Below are 22,839 nucleotides of genomic sequence, written 5' to 3'. Positions count from 1 at the left end.
ACTCACCTCCGGATTTCAATCCTTCACTCCACTACCCACAATCAAACTGGCCCACTCTGGTGCTGGTTCCCGAGTAAGTGGGCCTGTGCACACTCTAGGCCCCTGTGGGTCTCTCCAACAACCTCTTCTGTGAGGCTGGGAGTCTCTCCTGCTGCCGCCCCAACCCCCAGGGGCGCTTTCAATCAGAGGTTTGAGGCCTTATTTCCCGGAGCTGGAGCCCTGGGTTGCACGGTCTGCTTCGTTGCCCGCCGTTCGTCAGGTTTATCTGTGGGCGAATTTGGTGCCGCGGGGTGCTACCCGCTGCTCTGCCTGCCCCACTCTCCGCCACTCTGAGTCCGGCCCTCTGGGTTTATCTGCGCAGATGTGGGGCCGCAGGGTCTGCTAGTGCTCGGACTGCCTGCGCCATTTGTCCCACACTCCGCCAGTCTCAGTCCTGCCACAGCCACGCGAGTCCTCTCCACCCCGGTGCCCATCTCCGCCCCTCCTACCAGTCTGGATGAATGTCCATTTTCTATTTCCTTGGTGTCGGTGCCCCCCGCTGTTCGATTCTCTGTCAGTTCTGGTTGTGCGAGGAGGCGCAGTGTGTCTACCTACGCCGCCATCTTGGTTCTCCTCAATCCCCTCACCTCTTCACCCATTCCCTCACATACCCCTTTCATCTGGCAGCCATCAAAAAGTTCTCCATATCCATGATTCTGTCTCTGTTCTTGTTTGTTTAGTTTGTTTTTTAGATTCAATTGCTGATAGATATCTAAATATTGCCATTTTATTGTTCATACTTTCGATCTTCTTCTTTTTCTTAAATAAGTCCCTTTAATGTTTCATATAAAGTGATTTGGTGATGATGAACTCCTTTAGCTTTTTCTTGACTGGAAAGCTCTTTATCTGCCCTTCAGTTCTAAATGATAGCTGTGCTGGGTAGAGCAATCTTGACTATAGGCCCCCGTTTTCCATGACTTTGAATATTTCTTGCCAATCCTTCCTAGAATGCAAAGTTTCTTTTGAGAAATCAGCTGACAGTATTAAGGGAACTCCCCTGCAGGTAGCTAACTGCTTTTCTGTGGCTGCATTTAAGATTCTCTTTTGTCTTTACTCTTTGGCATTTTAATTATGATGAGTCTTGGAGTGGGCTTCTTTGCATTTATCTTGTTTGGGATGCTCTGTGTTTCCTGGACTTGCATGTTTATTTCCTTCGCCAAATTAGGGAAGTTTCCTTTCATTATTTTTTCAGGTAGATTTTCAGTTCCTTGCTCTTTCTCTTTTCCTCTGGCTCCCCTATGATGCAAATGGTGGAACACCTGAAGTTGTCTCAGAGGCTGCTTATACTACTCTCATTTTGGGGGGATTGTTTTTTCTTCTTGTTGTTCTGATTGGTTGTTTTTGGTTTCCTTATGTTCCAAATCATTGATTTGATTCTCAGCTTCATCCACTCTACTGTTGTTTCCCTGTAAATTGTTCTTTATTTCAATGAGTGTAGCCTTCATTTCTGACTGGATTTTTATGCTGCTGAGGTCCTCATTAAGTTCCTTGAGCATCCTTACAACCAGTGTTTTGAACTCTGCATCTGATAGATTGCTCATCTCCATTTTGTTTAGCTCTTTTTCTGAAGTCTTGATCTATTCTTTTATTTGGGCCATGTTTCTTTGTCTTCTCTTGGCAGCTCCCCTGTGTTTGTCTCTATGTACTAGGCAGATCTGTTTGATAGCATGGCCTAATGTAGTAGGCATCCTATAGTGGCCCAGCTTCCCCTATCACCCAAGCTGGTGCTGGGAGGTGTGCCCTTCATGTGGGCTGAGTATACCCTCCACTTGTAGTTCAGCCTTGATTGCTGTTGGAAGGTCAATGGGAGGGATTTATCCAGGCCAGTCAGCTATAAGGACTGGCTATGACCGCTGACCTCCAATCTCCACCCTGTGTGGAGGATCAGATGTGCATGAGCAAGGTGGTGGTGCTCTCATGTGGTCTGTACCTGTCCACTGGGTGTGCAGGCTCTGGGATTTCTCAGTTGGTGCAGGAAAAGATCAATCCCCACCTTTGTTCTGTCCAGGGCCACCCTACCTGAGGTATAAACCAATCTGATGACAGCTATTTGTGCTGGGCTTGGACATTCCCAGGTGAAGCCAAGCCATTAATTTAGGCTGGCTGCTGCTAGTGCTGGGCTTGGGGCCAATTACCAAGATGTATTGGAGCTGGGGGCTTACTGAGACTGGCTGTTGTGTATTTGATGGGATTTAGGAGGTTGTGAAGCATGAGCCAAGACCAGCCGTTCATTGGGAAAGTAAGGGTTATCAGTTTCATGGGCCTACAAGTTGGGTAGGATGGAGTCTCAGGGGATCTCCAGGGCAGGATGGACAGTGTTACCCAGGTTGATGGAGTCTCAGAGATGGCCTCTGCCTGCCAGCTCTGTGGGGGGAGGGCTCAGAAAGGGACAATGGCCTCTGCTGCCTTTCTGTCTGGGAGAAAACTGTCCCCCAGCTCTTGCCTTGATGCCAGACACTTCAGTTATTCCCTATATGGTACTGGGGCCTACAAGCTTCTACACCAGTGCTGGAGCTCAGAGGGAATGAGTGTGAGTAAGTCCATGTGGGTTCTTTAAGGGGTACTGCTTGGGACTCCAGAAGTTTCTTCCGCTGACTTAATCCCCACTGAGTTTTGCATCCAGAAGTAATGGGAACTTATATTCTTGGCACCAGAACCCTGGGCTGGAGGGACCTGGTGTGTGGCTGAGATATTCCTCCCGAATTTTTATCTACCACACATGTATGTGGGACTACCCCATTCTGCGTTTCCACTCCTCCTACCAGTCTGGATGGATGTGGTTTCTTTAATTCTATAGTTGTCAGACTTCCATTCAACTTGATTTCTGATGGTTCTGAGTGATGGTTTTTCTATATTTTAGTTGTAATTTTGATGTGGTTGTGCAAGGAGGCGAGCTGTGTTTAGCTATGCCACCATCTTGATCGGAAGTCCCTTTATTCATTTTTGTAATCTCAGCATCTAGTATTTATCTGTCACAGCCTAGGCACTGAGAGACACAAAGTTATACCTTATGGGAGACACAGCAATACACCTTTATACACACATGCACGCACTTGCACATATATGCATGCACACTCACAAACATACACAGAAAGACAAACATTCACCATAGACAGTGGGAAATATAGAGAATAAAATATTAACAATGTATATTCAGAAAAACACATGTGCAAAGAAAAGGAACATTGAAAGCAGAAAAAGCATAGTTCTCTCTACTTCCAAGGACTAATAGAAATGTGCAAGTTGTAATGTTGTGCTTTTGCAGCAATAAGCACATGAGTAGAGAGCCACTTTTACTAAAAGGCAGATGAAATTTGGCCAGATGCTTTAGAATCCAGAGCAGTCTAGGTTGTATGGTTGAAACTGAGATAAATTAAAACACTCAAAAAACTAAAGCAGATTGAACATAAATCACATGGCATTCAAGTACACATTCATGTGCAACTGACTGCGAATAAATGAACTCTTATGTAAACAACAAACATATTCTGATTAAATATCTCTTCCACACTGAGAAGGGCATGATGCTCATACAGCCTCAGTCTCTGGCTACCTGAGCCACTGCCCTCACAAGGGGAAAGGGTAAGAAAGGTGGGAGAGAGCTCATTCTCAACACCACATGATATACACTGACCCGGGTCCCCAAGAATATGATCCTTCCAGCATTAGCACCTATTTTAAAATTTCTAGACATTGGATTCCTGAAAGCCTTGAGAAATACCACTGTTCTGTTGGATTCATGGTATGACAAGAGTGTTCAAAGAGGCAAAACCTTGGCTTTATGGAAATTTTATGTTTTTTGTTATCCAACTCAGTAATTTTACGGAACCACCCTGCAGTTTGTATTTCCTGTTTTTGTTCTACAGATGCCAGAAGGCAGGCACTTCATAACTGTTAAAGATCAAGAGTTTTCTTTTTCAATGTTTAGGCATATAAGGAGTCTGTGGGATAAAAGAACAGCTTAGCAGCTTGGGGGTATAAAATAGACCATGAGAATAATGAACACTACCTGAATGCTTAGGACCATAGACACACTGATTTGGTTACTTTTTAATAATTCAAGGTACCCTCACTGCTCCTACTGTGGGGACTGAGCTAATGAGGCTAATGAATAACTGCCCTGCAATGGGCTGAAATTCCCATAAACCTCTTGCACCTGCATTTTTGCAAACAAATCCTACATCTGCCTGCAAAACCTATGTGTGTGGGGGAGGAGTTGTACATGCAGAGAGTGTGTGAGTGTGTGTGCATGTGCATAAGTCACCTGGTCCCAGAGGCTTATTCTTTTCTGGGTCACCTTGCCCAAAGCATTATCCATTTCTTTTCCTCTAAATTTTATTACTTATAAAGATTCTAACTATTAGAACATGATGTATCTAAACATGATCTATTAAAATATTCTCAAATCATATGTTCAAAGTATTTTTCTTTCAATACTCTAAAAAGTAAAACTTCAGTAAGCTTTTTTCACTACACACAAAAAGTGAATAAAGCTGGGAAGACTTAAGATACAAGCATTAAATTAGAAATTCTAAAATTTGAGGCTGTGTAATTAATTTAATTATGCATTTTATGGGCTACAATGAGCTTGTATTCTTTCAATAATCAGAAAAAGACAAAGGGAGCATGGTTCTGTTGGCCAGAACCATGGGACAACATCATAGATAGATGTGCTTTGCTTCCTTGCACAACCAAAAGAAGGATAACAATGAATTTAAAACAACCAGAACTTCCAGAAAAATCAAACTGTATGGAAGTCTGAAAACCAAGGAGTTAAAGAAGAAACATTCATCCAGACTAGTAGGAGGGGTGAAGACGGGAAGCTGGGGCAGAGAGGATGCTTGACAAGGTGGGTACTGGCTGACCAGGTGGGTGAGGTGGTGGCTGATAGACTGGGTGGTCTCACATTTGCATGCAGATAAACTGGGAGGAACAATTAGGGAGTGAGACAGACCACTGCAACCCAGGGTTCCAGGGTCAGGAAAATAAAGTCTCAGAACCTCTGGCTGTAGAAATTGTGGGGGTTGCGGTGATGGGAGAAACTTCCAGTCTCACAGAAGAGTCTATTGGAGAGGCCCAAGGGAGCCTAGAACGTATACAAGCCCACCCACAAGGGAATCTGTATCAGAAAGCTGCAATTTGCTTGTGGGAAGTGAGGGAAGTGACTGAAAGCAGGGCGAGAGCCAAGCAAGTGGCATTGTTCCCTCTCTGACTCCTCCCCTACATACAGTGCCACAATGCAGCGAAGTGGGTTGCCCTGCCCTGGTGAACACCTAAGGCCCCTTACAATGTGACAGGTATGCCAAGATAAAGAAATATGGCCCAAATGAAAGAATATATCAAAACTCCAAAAACAACTAAGAGACAAGGAGATAGCCAACCTATCAGATTCAGAGTTCAAAACACTGGTAATCAGGATGCTTACAGATATGGTCACAAAATAAAGGAAGAAGTGAAGGCTACACAAAGTGAAAGAAAGAAAAATATACAGGGAACCAACAGTGAAGGGAAGGAAACCTGGATTCAAATCAATGATTTGGAGCAGAAGGAAGAAATAAACATTCAACCAGAACATAATGAAGAAACAAGAATTCAGAAAAATGATGAGAAGCTTAGGAACCTCTGGGACAACTTTAAATGTTCCAACATTCAAATCATAGGGGTGCCAGAGGAGAAGAGGAAGAGCAAGAAATTGAAAACTTATTTGAAAACATAATGAAGGAAAACTTCCCTAATCTGGCAAAGGAAATAGACATGTAAGTCCAGGAAGCTCAGAGAGTCCCAAAAAAGTTGGGTCCAAGGAGAAACACACCAAGATACATCATAATTACATTACCCAAGAAAAAGATAAGGAGAGAATCTTAAAAGCAGCGAGAGAAAATGAGACAGTTACCTACAAAGGAATTCCCAAAACACTATCAGCTGATTTTTCAAAATAAACCTTGCAGGCAAGAAGGGGCTTGAAAGAAATATTCAAAGTCATGAAAGGCAAGGACCTACATCCAAGATTACTCTATCCAGCAAAGCTATTATTTAGAATGGAAGGGCAGATAAAGTGCTACCCAGATAAAGTAAAGTTAAAGGAGTTCATCATCACCAAGCCTTTATTATATGAAATGTTAAAGGGACTTATCTAAAAAATGGAAGATGAGCAAAACTATGAACAGTAAAATTACAACAAACTCACAACTATCAACAACTGGACCTATAAAAAAAGAAAAAACTAAGCAAACAACTAGAACAAGAACAGAATCACAGAAATGGAGATCATATGGAGGGTTATCAGTGGGGAGAGTGGGGGAAAAGGTACAGGGAATAAGAAGTATAATTGGTAGGTATGGAAGAATAGTATAGGAAGTGGAGAAGCCAAAGAACTTATATGTATGACCCATGGACATGAACTAAGGGAGAGAATGCTGGAGGGACAGGGCATATGGGGCAGAGGGGGAGAAAGGGGAGAAAAAAATGGGACAACTGTAATTTCATAATCAATAAAATATACTTAAAATTTAAAAAAATCAAAATAAAAGAAAGGCAAAGGGAAAAAATTTAAATATAAATGGAAATTGAGAGACACGTTATGTATTTGTTTTATTCCTGACAGTTTCTGTTTTTTAAAGCAAAATATGTGATCAAGAAAAATTTTATAAAAAATCATCCCTGACTAAAAAGGAACATAGCATGAGACATGTCACACGGCGTCAGGCATGTGACATGGCCATATTGCAAGAACTTGGTGTCCAGAGTGCCTTTGTTGCCTCTGAGATGTAGTAAAGCCCCAGCAATGCCATCCGAGTGGAAATGGGATATCCATGTCTCTGGGATGGGATATCCATATCCCTGGGGCTACAAATCACAGGCAAATAAATCTCCAGAACCGCAGGCCTCATTCATTCATATGGGCGTCCTAGAACCGCAAACCCATCTAGATTGGAAGCAGTTCCTCTGGGAGGGCTGCTAGTCACACTGCAGCCCTGGAATGACCCAAGAGAAACTCAAATTCACTCTTCCTGTCTTCATCCACACTGGCACTTATGCCAGAAAATTAGGAAAACTCTGGGCTTGTTCAGTCCCCAACTCTTACAATGCTGGAATGTGGCAATGCTAGCCATCGGAAGTAGTAGGTAACTGCAACCTGAAGATGGACTTTGTAAGCCTGCCTGATTTCCTGATTATTCCATAGATTTAAATTAGCTCCTACTGAGGTCTTCCTTTGATATCTGACAAAATTATTCTAATATTCCTCCAGAAGAAAAAGAATAATTTTAAAAAGCTTATGCTATCAATTATTTTTTAAAATATTATAAAATTACCAATATTACAATGTCAGAACAAACAATATGCTCTAAAACAATCCCTTATGTTAAAAGAAGTTAATATGAAATAAAGAGCATAGCTTGAATCAATTCAACCTCTCAAATTGGTAAATTTGATGACTCGGAAAAATAGTTCAGGTGAGAGCCTTACCTCATACCATTGCCAAAATAAATTTTTATAAAACCTTAGAATAGGAATTCATTTTCAACCATAAAAGTAATTAAAAAATCTCAAGAGAAAAGATAGGTTTGACCACGTAGAATTTTAAAGTCCCTGCAAATTCCACTTCCCTCAAAAAATAAATGGAAAAGAATTGCATTAAAGGGTAAATATATAGGGAGCTTTGCAAATCAGTAAGAACACTATTATTTCAATATAAAAATGAGCATGGTACACAAACATTTTAAATTGGCTATTAGATAAAAGAAAATGTTCCACCTCAAAGGGAATTTTAAGAAGTCAGATTAAAAGAACACTGAGAAACCATTTTTCATTTTTAAAACGGCAAAATAGTTCATGTGATTAACAGCCTGTGTTGATGAGGCTACGCAGGGTGAGCAGGGACTCTCCACGCTGGCAGCTGGGGTACAAATGGGTGTAAGCTTTGCGGACAGTAATTGCATTTTGACAATTTGTTCTCACAGCCTTTCAAAAAGTTCATAGTTTTAAGAATTTATTTTACCAAAATAATAATATGAGCACAAGATCTTGATACACACATTAATCAACAAGTACTTTCTGAATGCCTGCTGTGTGGAGCCCTGTGTTGACAGTTGTGGTGAACTAAAAAAATTAGAACTGCTGTCCAGTGACCATCTGTTACTTAAAAAGGATGTGTATTGTGATATTTTTAGATTCACACCCTGAAAACAATCTAAGTAACACAATAAAAGAATGAGTAAATAAATTATGGTATGTTCACAAAATGGAATACTGTAAGGGCATTAAAAATAACTTTTGGAAAAAAATCTGTGACAGGAAAATGTTTATGTTAAAATGTTAAAAGCAAAAAAGTCATGAGGAAAGGACAAATATATAATTTTCCCACAATTATGAAAAAATATATGTTCACAGAGAAAAGACTGGGTGGAAATATTTGAACATGTTAACATAAGTGATCTGTATTTTCCTAAAATTCATAAAATCTGGGCTCCACTGCTTATTACCAATATATGACTTTGAGAAGGTCAGTCAAGTGTCATAAACCTTAATTTTCTAATTTGTGAAACGGAGCTGTAATTCTGGCCTTAACTGCCTCCCAGGGCTCCAAGTAGATCATGCATGAATGGGTACTTTGTTAACTAAAGTCTGTAACTAAATATCACGTACTATTATTTTCTTAGCAAAGAAGAGTGATTAGACCTGAAAGGGTAAACTCCTTTCTTCCACTTTTTAATGTGGAAAATTCCTATTTAATACAGCCGTCTCCCCTTATTTGTCAGGCATATGTTCCAAGATGCCCAGTGGATGCCTGAAACCACAGAGTACTGAACCGTATATATACTCTCTCCTCCCATACCTATGATACGGTTTAATCTATAAATTAGGCATAGTAAGCAGATAACAACAAATAGAATAAATAGAATAATTATAATAATATACTATAATAAAACTTCTGTAAATTAGTCTCTGTCAAAGTAACTTACTGTACTATATTCACCTTTTTACTTAAAGGAAGCACTTTCTGCCTTCTCTGTGACGTACCAGAATTGCCAGTATCACTACTCTTTGCGCCGGGGCCCTTCCTGAATAAAGGTTACTTGAACACACATACTGTGATAGACACTGATAACCGAGATGGGTGGGTAGCATATACAGTGTGGACGTACTGGGCGAAGGAATAACTCATGTCGTGAGCTGAATGGAGGGCACAGTGTGAGATATCGTCACGCTACTCAGAAAAGTGCACAATTTTAAATGTATGAATTATTTATTTCTGGAATTTTCCATTTAACATTTTTGGACCACAGTTGTCCCAGGGTAACTGAAACCACAGAAAGTGAAATCACTACTGTACAATGCTCACTTTGGGGGAGTTTTTCTCGACTTACCCCAGTGGCCCCCAGTCATGACCTTTGCCATATTTATGTGCACTACATTAATCCACACTCCTGACCAGGTATCTCACCTGGCGACTTTCTTTCTTTCTTTCTTTTTTTAATCTGGAATTATATGAATTGGGGCTGAGTAGAGTTTTCCAGGAATATATAAAACTCTTCACTCCCATCCTAATTTTTTTTGCTCAAAGGATATAAAGACATAATAACTGAGCTGCCCTAAAATCAAGCAATCTCCTCAGGAAGAGTATTCCATAATCCCTCTAATGGGTGACATCTGGATCTTAAATATTATTCTCATCATCGTTACATTTTTGAGGGTAACCTTGCTCTGAGGCAAAGACCACCCACCTGAGGCCTTGTGAGGCACTGTTCCCAGCAGAGGGACATTGACGGTTGGATCTGCCATGATGCCTTTGTCCAGAGAGCGCAAGGACAGGAATTCGTAGAAGTATTCTGCCTGCAACAAAAGGCATGGACAGTCAGTCAGCACCGTGGAAGCCACAGAGAGTGAGAAGGCACTCGTTCAACTCATCATCTCTTTGATGGAAGAGTGACATTTTTTACTATGGAAACTCTGGAGCACATGACATCTAAAATATTGAGTAGGCAGAATTCACTCTTCTGGGTTTTAGAGCTCTAGAATTACACTCTCTGGAGAGAAGTAATCTTTTCAAAACATTAATAACATTCATCTAAAATGTCCTCAAGGTAAACTTTTAGCTTAAACAATATTATTTAGTTGCCATCTCTTAAAAGGATTGAAAAAAAATGCTCTCAAGGAAACAATTGATGTCAAAATAATCAGCTAGCCCTGAGGAAATTCATCTCAGCTTCTTGGGTAATTCTTTAATTCTTTTCAAATCAGCAATGGGCCTTTTTGGAAAGCTGTAATAATAAATAAATAAGGAATAATGAAAGCAGAACTCTATTGGCAAAAGAAGATATTAAAGTCCAAAATTTAATAATCTTGCTGTTACCATTTTTCAGTGCCATCCCCTTTGAGAGGTTTTTATTTAAGATTGAAACTAAAATATGGAGAGAAAAGCCTAAAAATGCAAAACGCACCACCATCACATGACAACAAGCCATAAACCACTACACTGTAAACATTTTCATTTTCCTTCTAAGTCCAGTTGAACAAATGGTTCCTGCTACTTGGACAACCATGAAATATGGGAAATAGTGTTGCATAATCTCACTGCAGAGCTTTATCTTTGATTCTTAACTGATTCCCGACTGGGTTATTAAGAGAGCTTGGAATAGAAACAATAGGTTCTTACTTTGGAATATAAAGCAATCAATATATAGGGCAGCTGCTAAAATGAGAGTTAGACAAGTTGACTGGTTCTGCAGTTATCTGCAGAGATAACCAGAATTTGGATGGGTTAGTAAATGAAATTAATTACATAAACATGAGCTAGAAGGAGGTTCAAAAAGAATATGGCTTTTTTATATGCAGTATAAAATTTATTTTCCAAAGTAGATGATATTGAGATGCACAGTAGACATTCACACAACTTTCTGCTTTAAAAGACGGTATCAAATGGGTTAGGCTTTAAGGACCTCACATGAGGATGATAATGTGAAGGGGCGCTCTCATTTACTATAGCGGCATTGTCTACACTGGCAGGGAGGTGAAAAACACTTCCTGGTTTCACTGGGCCAAAAGGAGTGGCTTCATTGACCAAATGCTCACTGCAGCCCCTTCTTTGCATTGTGGCAGTGCTTTCAGAAGACCACTCTGAAAGCTTCCCTAGAAGGATAAGAGTTTCATGAATTAATTTCTTTAAAAGATTTTATTTATTTATTTTTAGACAGAGGGGAAGGAAGGGAGAACAAGAGGGAGAGAAACATCAGTGTGTGGTTTCCTCTTGCGTGCCCCCTCCCCACCCCTGGGGGACCTGGCCTGCAACCCAGGCATGTGCCCTGACTGGGAATCGAACCAGCGACCCTTTGATTCGCAGGCTGGCACTCAACCACTGAGCCACACCAGCCAGGGCTCATTAATTAATTTTTTAAATGTATTCATTAGGAGGGCTCTGAGGATAAAGGGCCATACAGCAGTCAATTCATCCTTTGCCTAAGGCAAGGCAGAGGATTGCAAGAAGTCTGACAAAACAGTGTTGTCAGGGAAGGTAATTCAATTTGGAATGAACTCCTTCAAAAAAGAGAACATTATTTCTGTCACTGAAGGAAAATGAACGACTATTATAAGTGGACAACTATTTAGCTTTTCACAAACCCTGGTATTTTAAATGACGTCTCCAGTTACATTTCCCTTTACATTTTACTGATAATATTTATCATTCAACATTTTGTTCCAAAATATTTTTTGTTGATATTATAAACAGTGTGAGTGCTGTGCTTATAATTAATACTTTTGAATTATTTACATTACCAAGTACAGTAATAATAACTAGCGACAATGACACAACAAGCACCCTTGTGCCAAGACTTACTCTAAACATTCGTATCAACAGCACATATAACAAAGGGAGGGAACTGCCTGGGTGGAGTGCAAATACTTTGAAAACAAAGCTTTTTAGTGGCTATATTGCTTCCAGTACCCTGTAATAAATCATTTCCTGCTCCATGATTATATCGTCTAGCTTTATTACATTGTAAATTAAGTCTATGTTTATATGGATGGTGTATTTAAAATTACATTTATTAAAAACTAATATAATTTCAATAAGTTTTTAAAATTAACTTTACTGGGGTGACATTCATTAATAAGATTATATAAGTTTCAAGTATATGGTCCTATAGCACATCATCTGTATATTGTGCTCACCCCCCAACGTCTAGTCTCCCATCATCATTTATCTGACCCCTCTACCCTCTTCTGCCTCCATCCATCCCCCTTCCCCTCTGGTAACCTTCACACTGTTGTCCGTGTCTGTGAGTTTTTTGTTTTATTTTGTCTGTTCATTTGTTGCTTTCTGTGTTATATCCCACATATGAGTGGAATCATATGGTTCTTGTCCTCTTCCATCTGACTTATTTCGCTTAGCATGATGCTCTCGGGATCCATCCATGTTGTTGCAAATGGAAGCGTTTTATCTTTTCTTACAGCTGAGTAGTATTCCATTGTATATTTGTACCCCAGTAAGTTTTTTTTTCAAGATTTTATTTATTTTTAGAGAGAGGGGAGGATAAGGAGAAAGAGGGAGAGAAACATCAGTGTGTAGTTGCCTCTCATGCACCCCCTACTGGCAACCTGGCCTGCAACCCAGGCATGTGCCCTGACTGGAAATAAAACCGGCAACCCTTTGGTTTGCAGGCTGGCAATCAGTCCACTGAGCCACACCAGCCAGGGAAATCAGTAAGTTTTTAAAACCATTTTATGTATTATAAGAAAAAGGATGAAAGATTAGACAAAGGTTAAAACAGTGATTGTATAGGATTGGTAACTCTTTTTTTTCCTTTTTTCTCTCTTTCAAATGTATTTCCATACCTTTTACAGTGAAATAAATATATTTATTTAAAAACAAACATTAGAAAAGGCAGACAACTGTAACTGAATAACAATAAAAATAAAAAATAATTAAAAAATAGAAACAAACATTAATCATGTACTCTGCTTTCACCTCTAAGTGCCTGATGATATTTGTATAATTATCTGGTAATAGATGAAGTATTCTTCCTGGACTTCTATTTAGTGGGGGGGGGGTGCTCGTGTAACAACTTCACTGAAAACTCCTTGAAGCGTGCTTCAAGACAAGAATACTCACTCACTATTAAAGTAGTTTATGAATGTCTATTCTAAAAACATTAGATGGTGTTCAAAGAATGTGGACCTGGAAGAATTTCAGTCAGGGTCCAGAAATAACTCCACAGAGCAGTGATTTTCAACTGTTTTCCTCTCATGGCACACATACAGTAATTGCTAAAATTCTGCGCCACACCAAAAATATATTTTTTTGCTGATCTGACCAAAATCATAGGTATAATTTCAATGCAGTCGTACTAGAAGGCTACTGTTGTGTTGGCTGTTGTCATTTTTTTATTTGACAGCCTAAGGGAAAAGAGGTCAGTGCTTCTAACTGAACAGTCAGGTACTGTATGCTTTAAAAATTCTTGCAGCACACTGGCTGAAAATCGCTGCCACGGAGCACTTGGGTCTCCTGTCGCGGCTTTCGAGGATAGCCGCACTCAGTGGGCGGGGAAGCATGGAACCCGCTGCGTTCAGTGTCAGGGAGTTCGTAATTAGTGTTGGCATGACTGCTCATCACGACGCACTTAGGCTTGTGGGCTTCTCTGGACAGGCAATACTCCGATCCTATCAATACGAAATTCCACACTACGGGGGATTTAGGGTGTCCCTTTGAACTCTTTGAGAATCGCTAGATTAAAATCAGTAGGTGTTTCTACTGCAGTGCTGAGATTGTATCACAGGTGAAGAATTGGTTGTTAACAGTTTCTTACTTGGATCCTATCAGCAAAAGGCAGTTGCCAGAGTCAACTTTTTTTTGTCTGTCTTTCTTGTTGAAAGTGATAGTGTTTCTATAATCTCTAATGTATAAAATCTTATTGATACTTGGTATAGTTTTTTAAAAGGGGTTTGTTCATGTATTGTTTTCATTGCCTTATTAAAATGTCCAACTTGAAAACCTCTTAGAAATTGACCAACCCTTTGTCTCTGATCTTGACACTGATTTCTTTCAAAGTTTGACTGTCATTACAAAGAGATCTTCTAAACCCACCAATACCATATAAATATTTCTGTAATCACCACGAGGTAGAGATGAAATATATTCTTTATTTAACTTAAAAATTTAAAGATTTCCTTCAAAATCATAGAATATGGATGATGAAATAAGCAATAGGTTTATAATGTCATATTCTAACTTCTAGACAGGAATCTCTGTTTTTACTCTATTTATAATACAATAAATATTCTTAGTCCCAACCTCTCCACTGGAAAAACTTATTTGGGGTCAAAGAAAACCTAAATTCTATGCCAAAGAGAACAGAGATCCAGCCTTAAAGTTTGGGAACAAGTTTCACAAATTATAGATTTATTGCTTAGATAAAAGGATGTCAGAGCATGAACTGTAATCAGGAGGTGGCATATTGGAGAGCATGAAACTTCAATTAGGGCAAAGTACAGTTTGTTTCATTAAATGACACTAGCGGAAACACAGGTAGAGGCAAGCAGGGAGCTTATTTGGGAAACACATGACAGATTGCCTTGTACTCAAACAAAGAGTGGGTCTATTCAGGAGAATAATTCACTGCTAAATTAAGTTGCTGAAAAATCTTGCTCGCCTGGTTTGCCATGCAGTAAATTTTCTTTTCATGGAGAAGTATAAAAGTCAGGCAAATTTTATCAAGAGAGAAGTGCTGGAGTCCATTTAACTTGCTTCTAAGAGACTTGGCCGAATCTTAGGGTTGTTCCATCCAGGATTGAAGATGATGTCATTTAAACAGCAAGTGGCACAACCCATAAGGCCTTCACTCTGGCACTCTTTCTTTTTGTGGGGTGGGCGGGTAGACGTGGAGAAAGGAAGCAGAGAATTGCATAAACCATTGGAAGGAAGGGAGAAAATCCAGTATTTCTTTTCCACCTTTGAAGTTCTGGGTTTATGGCGTATACTTAATCCAATAAGCACAATAATTGCAGGAACCTCTGAATTAAGAATCAAAAGTTTTTCATATAACCATGAAGGCTTTCCAAGAGACTCTCAAACCTCTTTTAATTTCATGTGTTCTGATGCTGACCTGAGGGCTCATGGGAAATCATTACAACAATAAAGATATCATATTTGTCCCAAAGAAAATTTCAGGCTGTTTAGGGGTGCAAACCATAGAGATGCCTAAGATTTCAAACTTTAGAAGTCATTTTTTTGAGTGCTCACTATACTCAAGTCACTGTTCATTTCTTTCTCACAACAACCTCCTATTTTTATAGCACAGAAGTATGTCCAGATGAACAGGACGTGGGGTATGAGAATTACTACAGGGGTGTAACACAGCTCCTACACTGTGTATGAAGGGCAAGAAGAAATCTACTAAAATGACCAAGAAAGGAAAATAGTTCAACGTGAAAGTCCCAAACAAAACGTATAAACATACCAATGCTTAAAGTAATGATGCCTGAATGTCTAGACCAAAATTGCCAGATCTCACATTCTTCCTTGGCATTTTTCTTGTCACCTGTCTGCAAAATTTTATCCTTCAAACTGCAAACTCATTGTCCTTGGATTCTGTGACACTCTGACTATCCTCACATGTCTTGATTTTCCTGCATTTCCTCACTAACTCTCCTCCCCTAGGCTCATGGTCATGGAAAATCACTAATACTCAGGCCTCAGCTCTTCTGTCTTTTGTATTCTGTCCTAACATTCACGCACTGTCACAGATGGCACTATTTCCTTCCCCGCAGTGATGCTCAACATGAACCATTCACACTGCCTCCGGGCCGTGCTTGCCTGCATGGAGCCTAATACATTATCAGGAGTATTATCGTTTTTCCAATAACAAAGGTACTGAACCTCAGAGTTACTATTGTTTCTTGCGCCTGTTCCATCTCGCGATAGCCAGACACCAAAATCGTATCCTTTCTCATTATATCTTTTGATCCTGTTCCTTCCTTTCCCTCCCACTGCTTCCATCCTAACCCAGCCTTTATTTCCTCATATTGGCATTATTATAACATTTTTGGAAATACTACTTTGCCTTCCTCTTTAAAATATCTGCCATAATATAAACCAATATATCAATTAGGACATAACTTTGCCGTGTCACAGCCCTCTCCTGTCTCCCCTGATCTCCAGGACAAAGCCTTCAGCCTGCTACGTGTCCTCCAGTCTGGCCCCACAGTTTCTTTATTTTTTATTTTCATTTTTCAATTAGTTGACTTTCAATATTTTGTATTGGTTCAGGACTACAACATAGTGGTTAGGTAACCACACACTTTTCAAAGTGACCTCCCTGATATTTCCAGTACCCGACTGGCACCACACATAGTTATCATCACAGTATTACTGACTGTATTCCCCACGCTGTACCTTCCATCCCCAAGGCTGTTTGTAAGTACCAATACGTATTTCTTAATCTCTTCACCTTTTTCACTCAGTCCCAGAAGCCCCCTCCCCTCTGGCAACCACCAGTCCACTGTCTGTGTCTATGAGTCTGTTTCAGCTTTGTTCATTTAGTTTGTTTTTTAGATTACTACTCTCAACAGGGGTCCTCTTCCGGAACTCAACTGGCCTGCCTGAACGTACCGTAGCCGTGCCTCCGGGCCAGTGTTTTACCTGTACTGGCCTGTGATAGGACTTAAATCAGCTTGACCCTTAAACATACATCACCATGCATTATTATTAAAGTTTTCACAGGTGTAGGGCATATATCATCATATACATTTAAATTCTTTGTGGTTAAGGATGAGGCTGCATTTTGTCCAACACTCTTTTGGGGAGTCAGGTAGCATTGTACACAAGCAAGGCATTTAATTAGTATTTGCTGGATGGATGGATAATCCAGCGAGAAGTGTCCAGAAGCATAAGCCAGGGTGTTCCTGAACACACTGTTGTGGTGAAATGGCATGTGTCTCTGATTCCATGGACAGGCAGCAGCTTCTCTGTTTTGGCAACTGCTAAATTACTTTTATTGGTCAAAAGATTTCCTTTTGTTATGTTGGATTTATTAGGGTGACACTGGTTAATAAAACCATACAGGTTTCAAGTGTACAACTCGATAACACACCATATGCTCACTGCGTTGTGTACTCACCACCCACAGTCAAGTCTCCTTCTGCTACCCTTTATCCCCTCCTTTCCCTCTTCCACCTCCCCACAAGCCCCTTCCCCTCTGGCAATTACCATACCGTCATCTGTGTCTGGGTGTTTTTTCCTAATCCCTCCCCCTTTTTCACCCAGCCCCCCTAACCCTTCTCTTTAACAGCTCTCAGTCTGTTTTCTGTATCCATGAGTGTTTCTATTTTGTTAGTTTATTTTGTTCATTAGATTCCACATTTAAGAGAAATCGTATGGTATTTGTCTTTCTCTGACTGGCTTATTTCACTTAGCATAATGTTCTCCAGGTCCATCCATGTTGTTGAAAAAGGTAAGATTTCCTTCTTTTTATGGCCAAGTAGTATTTCATTGTGAAAATGTACCACAGCTTTTTTATTCACTCATCTACTGATGGGCATTTGGGCTGCTTCCAAATCTTGGCCATTGTCAATAATGCTGCAGTGACATAGGGCTCTGTATGTATATTCTTTCAAATTAGTGTTTTGGGTTCCTCTGACATATCCCCAGAAGTAGGATCGCTGGGTTATGAAGCAGCTCCATCTCCTTTACTTTGCTGTGCGGCACCACGGCATGCGTAGTGACCAGAGAGCTTTTTTTTAAAAGAGCAATCGAAGGAACATTGACATGTGATGGTCAGCCAATCTGCGTGTAGACTGTAACTGTTGTATGCTTGCTCCTGGACAAAACCTCGGCAATGAGACCCCCAGAAAGAAAGTAAGCTGGTAGATAGTGTGAGCAAGGTCCCGTTCTGAAACATGACTTTGTCCAGTGGTCTTCAGGTTCATATTACCCACTTGGGTCTCCTTGTATAAATTATAGTCAATTATAATTTTATGTAATTTATAGAACTTTATATGTTTTGTAAAGTTGTATACATTTATAGGAATTTTGCCTTCTGTAAATTACAATGTAATTGTAACATCACTCAGAAAGTGAAGTATTAACAAGGACATTTTTCCTGACTTCTTTTAAAACTGGCTCTAAGAAGAGCTTGTTTCAGAAGCAAAAAAAAGTGCCTCCTCTTGTAGAGTAGTCATTTAATTATTTCACTGATCTTGGCTTAAATTGACATTTAAATGAATATTGCTTAAAGATGGAATCTCAATTTGCTTAGTTCTTCCGTTCTAGTAGTCGTTTTTATACACATTAGACCACAGTCAGAGGGCTGGGTGGAGGGAGTGAAGCTATTGGAATATAGTGGTAATATTAAAACTTGAAGTCCAAGTAAACACATCCAGGACGAGAGTTTTGTAAACTAAAACTGGCAGGAGATCACATGGTTTGGCGCCACATAAATCTGAAATATCTAAAACATTTCCATGTTTTTCCTCCTACGGCTTGGAATCACCATTGCTCATGCAAACCAGAAACAGACCAGGGTATCGGACAAGTCACTGTCTAGTCACTCTCTTTGAAGATATGGGAGCAGCACAATAGAGTGCTGTGTTGCTCTTTGGTATTAGATAGAACCCAAAGCTGCGTTTTTTAAATTTTTAAATGTTGAGGGAGGGGTCACAAGGATATAGAAAAATAAAGCACTAGGGAATGGAAAAGTTTTTTTAAGTTCTTATAAGACTGAAAGAAGAGGAGGGTGTCAGTATAAGTACAAAGTAAGCTCTAAACAAAACCCAGTCCCTGGTCAGCACGCTGCTTTCACCAAATTGCCACAATTTCCCATGAAAAGGGCAATGGAGGCAGGAGTGGGGCTTCTGAAAACTTCATTCCTCATTCATTATTCCTCAAGGCTTCTGGGAAAAGTGGCTCCTTCTCACGGTGAGCCTGCTTTGATTCAAGCATTTACAAAATCAGTGCCAACCTAAAAACTGGGCACCAAGGAGGTCAGCGTTAAGCAATATCAGTGGGGTAAGGTAAGGGACCAAGGAAAGAAAACTTCATTACAGGTGGTACACCTGGCACTTAGGGGACTGACAACAATCCAAATAGAAGGTGTGGGAGAAGAAACTGTGGAGGTCTTGGGAGCACAGCTCTAAGTTCCTCCTAGATACTAAGACAGAAGAACTATTGGAGAACGTGGGCGGGCTAAGGACTGCAGGCATTCTAGAGGAGATGAGAGAGGAAGGTTTCAGTTCTGACAAAGGGGAAGATATACTTTTTCTATTTTTTCCTCTCATATCACTATATTTGAATATTTCTTTTCAAATGATTTCACATTAGGTAGTATTTTTCTTAGTTTTAGCTTCAGGTACTTTTCTGAAACTCCTGAATATATTTTTTGTTGAATACACATGGATGGTATTCATTCACTTGTGTGATGAAAACCAGGAAAAAAACCAGACTTTTCCCCTTTACTTTATGTTTTGAAAAAATCACTAAACTACTTCGGTAAAGGTTATGAAATATGCCTTAATGTGACTTCTTTATTCAGACAACTGCAATCCCATATACCAGAGTACTACATTACAAGATATATCCAGTGAACGGTTGTTCTGTTCCTATTGGAGAGCCAAACAGAAAAAAATAAGTCTGTAACTTCATAGTTACAGATTTTCAAGTCCAAAATTTAGGGAACAAGTCTTACTAGCAGAAGATTCAACTAACAGTCATCACTATAAATTGTTTTTATACTTTAGAAAAAGCCATTGCCTAGAACATACAGCCCAATTAGCCTTTTCAATTTTCTAAGCTCCTCTAGATATTTGCTATTTTAAAATTGTTACTCATCCATGCACGATTCATCCTCCTTAAGAAAAAGAGAAACTGAGACGACGCTGAAGCAATCCCCTGGAGAACACTGATGATCAAAATCTGTAATCAGAGAACTGGTTAAAACTATGTGGCCAACTTCATTTGCCTCCTAATACTCCTGAGCAATTCATTCAAACATCACTAGTCTCTCCTGTCCCCTGCACACAAGAATTCCATAGATTCCCCCAAATCCTCCTCCCATTCCTGCTATCTTCACTCAACTGATGACCTCAAAGAAAACAGAGATTGCTAGACAGGAATTCTCTCAACTTTGTCTCCCTCCACCTACAAAAAGGCCACATCCATATTCAATCCTGGTTGCTTCCCAATATCCTCTGAGATTGGCTCCATAAATAATGTCATCTTCCCTTGTATATATTAACGTGATGAAGAGGTTAAAAGCCCAACTATGTCTCTACCAGGCTATCTTTCTTCCTTCCTGGCAGTATAGTGCTTCCAGAGGAATCTGTAGTCATGGCCTCCGTGTTGTTGCCCATAAGTCTTCAGCTTACTACAGTATGGCTTTTGCCTCCATTACTATTAAAATGTTTTTGCAAAAGGTCACTGATGACATCCAAGTTGTTAAATCCATTGCACACTCTTCCACCTTAATCTCTCCTGTATTCTCTGAATATTTTTATTACAATCAACTTCTCTTTCTCTTCTTTTTTGACCTACATGTAGCAACAACAGTCTCTCTGAGTTTCCCTTTTCCTTCTCTGATCAGTCTTTCTCTAATGACCTTGGTGTCCTTCTCTTTGTAGACCGACACCTGACAGAGTTCTGAATGTGAGCCCAATGTGCCCTTAGAGAATTCATAGTTTTTGTGTTCATCTGTGTGTGGCTCAGCAGAGAGCAGACCTCAGCTCTTTCATCACATTCCTAAAGGAGTCCATGACTCAAAGAACCGTTAAGAAATACTGTCTTAAATGCTGATGTTTCCAGGAAACAACTGGTCTGCTCTTCATGCTTTTGCTCTGTTCTTGGGGCATCGTATCTGTTACGTGACTTCAGTTCACGCCTGCATTTCAGTGGCCTCCCATTTTCTCTCCAGTTGACCCATTTTTTTTTGAGTTTTGGATTTGTATTGACAGCCGTCTGCCAGACATCTCCCCCTTGGACTTAACATCTCAGAATCAAACTCATTATCTTCCCAATGAACTATTCTTTATTTATTTTTTAAAAATATGTATCCTTTCCATTTTTTTTCTTTGCTTTTCTTGTTGACCCTATTGCAGATATCCCCATTTTCTCCCCCTTTGTCCCCCTCCTTCCAGCCCCCATTCCCCCTCCCCCCTGGCCATCACCACACTGTTGTCTGTGTCCATGGGCTGTGCATATATGTTCTTGGCTAATCCCTTCACCTTCTTTCATCTAGTTCCCTGCCCGCCTTCTTTAGATTGCACTACATACCTGATCGCCCAAGACATAAACTTGGCAGTCTTTCTAAATTTTCTTTCACCAAACATCTCCACAAACTCTCATTGATTTCTCACATCTGTTCCGTTCTTTCCTTCCAACTGTTACTACCAAAATTCAGACATTTCTCACTTCTGTTTCTGTAATTGTCCCTTAAAATACCTCCCTATTAACTCATGACCTCAAAATTTATCCCCTCCTTTTAGAAATACAAATTGGTAGTTACGAAATGGTCATAGGGATGTAAAGTACAGCTTAGGGAATATAATCAATAATATTGTAATAACTATATACGATTGTATGGTGCCAGGTGGGTACTAGAAATATCGGGGGGAGGGAGGACATTATGTAAAGTTTATAGCTGTCTAACCACTTTGCTATACACCTGAAACTAATACAAACCAATATTGAATATAAACTGTAATTGAAAAATGAAAACAATTTTAAAAGAGTTATCCCCTTCAATTTATACCGTCATCCAGTTTTCTTCTTAAACGCCAGCTGAACCATATCACTGCTTCCACTCTAATCACAGAGCAGAGTTTAGCTACAGCTTTGTATCTGGCTCTGCTCACCTACCTGCCTCTTTTCTCAGGTCCTCCCTTGCATGTCTTGGATCCAGCCACAGCCTACTTTGAGTCCACCGAACCGCCACGCCCTCTCACGAACCCTGCTCCTTACTCTGTGCCTGGAATGTCTACTCCCTGCAAAACTGACGCCCCTCTCCAGGCTCGGGTGAAATGTCACCTGTTTGTAAAGCTTTCCTGCACCACATGCTCCTTTCCTATACTTCTCCTTATCTTTACTATTGTACTTAGAGTAACAATCTTTTTACTTGTCTGCTCCCATTAAACTTTCCTCTGTGGAAGAGACTTTATCCTTATTTGAATCCCCAGTGACTAACATATACTTTGTGGCTCAAAAACTATTTATAAAAAATGAATACAAGCTTTAAGTCAAATTAATCGTACCCCCCCAAAAGACCCCCAATAAATCATGTCTTACCATGTTCAGTCCAAGTCATAAAATTTCTGACACTAAAAAAGAAACCCAAGTATACTTATGAAGCCTTGATTGACAGCAGTAGACATTGGGATCCCAAACACAAATCAGCGGGAAGGGGAGGTGCTGGAGTCATGCACGGGAGACCAAGCTGGTCCTGAGCTGGCTCTCCACAGAGACTGCTGACCATCCAAAGAACAACATCCACAGGCGGGGTGAACTGGCGTGGCATTTGGGCTACAGTCATACCAACTTGGCTTGAATTCTAACGCCACTACTGACTAGCTGGCCGTGGGCAAAGTCTTAGCCTCTTTTTCATCTAACACATATGTATTGAGGGTGCCAGGCACTAGGCATTGTGTATGCCCACAATGCCAAGGATGAGTAAAACCAGACCTTGTGTTTGTCCTCCTGGAAAAATCTGTCCAGCTTTCAGGCTGGGAGGAAGTTGATCATTAATCAAATAATTAAAAAATTAAGACTATGATAAAGTGCTTCAGAGAAGTATGCTGTACTTTTGAGAATATGTAATTTGA

The 22,839-nt window shown here is 40.1% G+C and overlaps 1 protein-coding gene across 1 annotated transcript in view; it reads right to left on the bottom strand.

The window, feature by feature from the left end:
* The window catches only part of WIF1 (WNT inhibitory factor 1), a 74,219-nt gene that overhangs the window by 20,958 nt on the left and 30,422 nt on the right, over window positions 1–22,839 (bottom strand). Inside the window, exon 3 of the mRNA XM_024576447.3 lies at window positions 9,765–9,873. Within this exon, the coding sequence (XP_024432215.2) occupies window positions 9,765–9,873 (109 nt within the window). The remainder of the gene's footprint in view (window positions 1–9,764; window positions 9,874–22,839) is intronic.

This window comes from Desmodus rotundus, chromosome 3, assembly GCF_022682495.2.
Source record: "Desmodus rotundus isolate HL8 chromosome 3, HLdesRot8A.1, whole genome shotgun sequence".
In the NCBI taxonomy this organism is placed as follows: domain Eukaryota; kingdom Metazoa; phylum Chordata; class Mammalia; order Chiroptera; family Phyllostomidae; genus Desmodus; species Desmodus rotundus.
The sequence above is the reverse complement of the archived record's forward strand: the minus strand, read 5'-3'. Positions and strand labels throughout refer to the sequence as shown.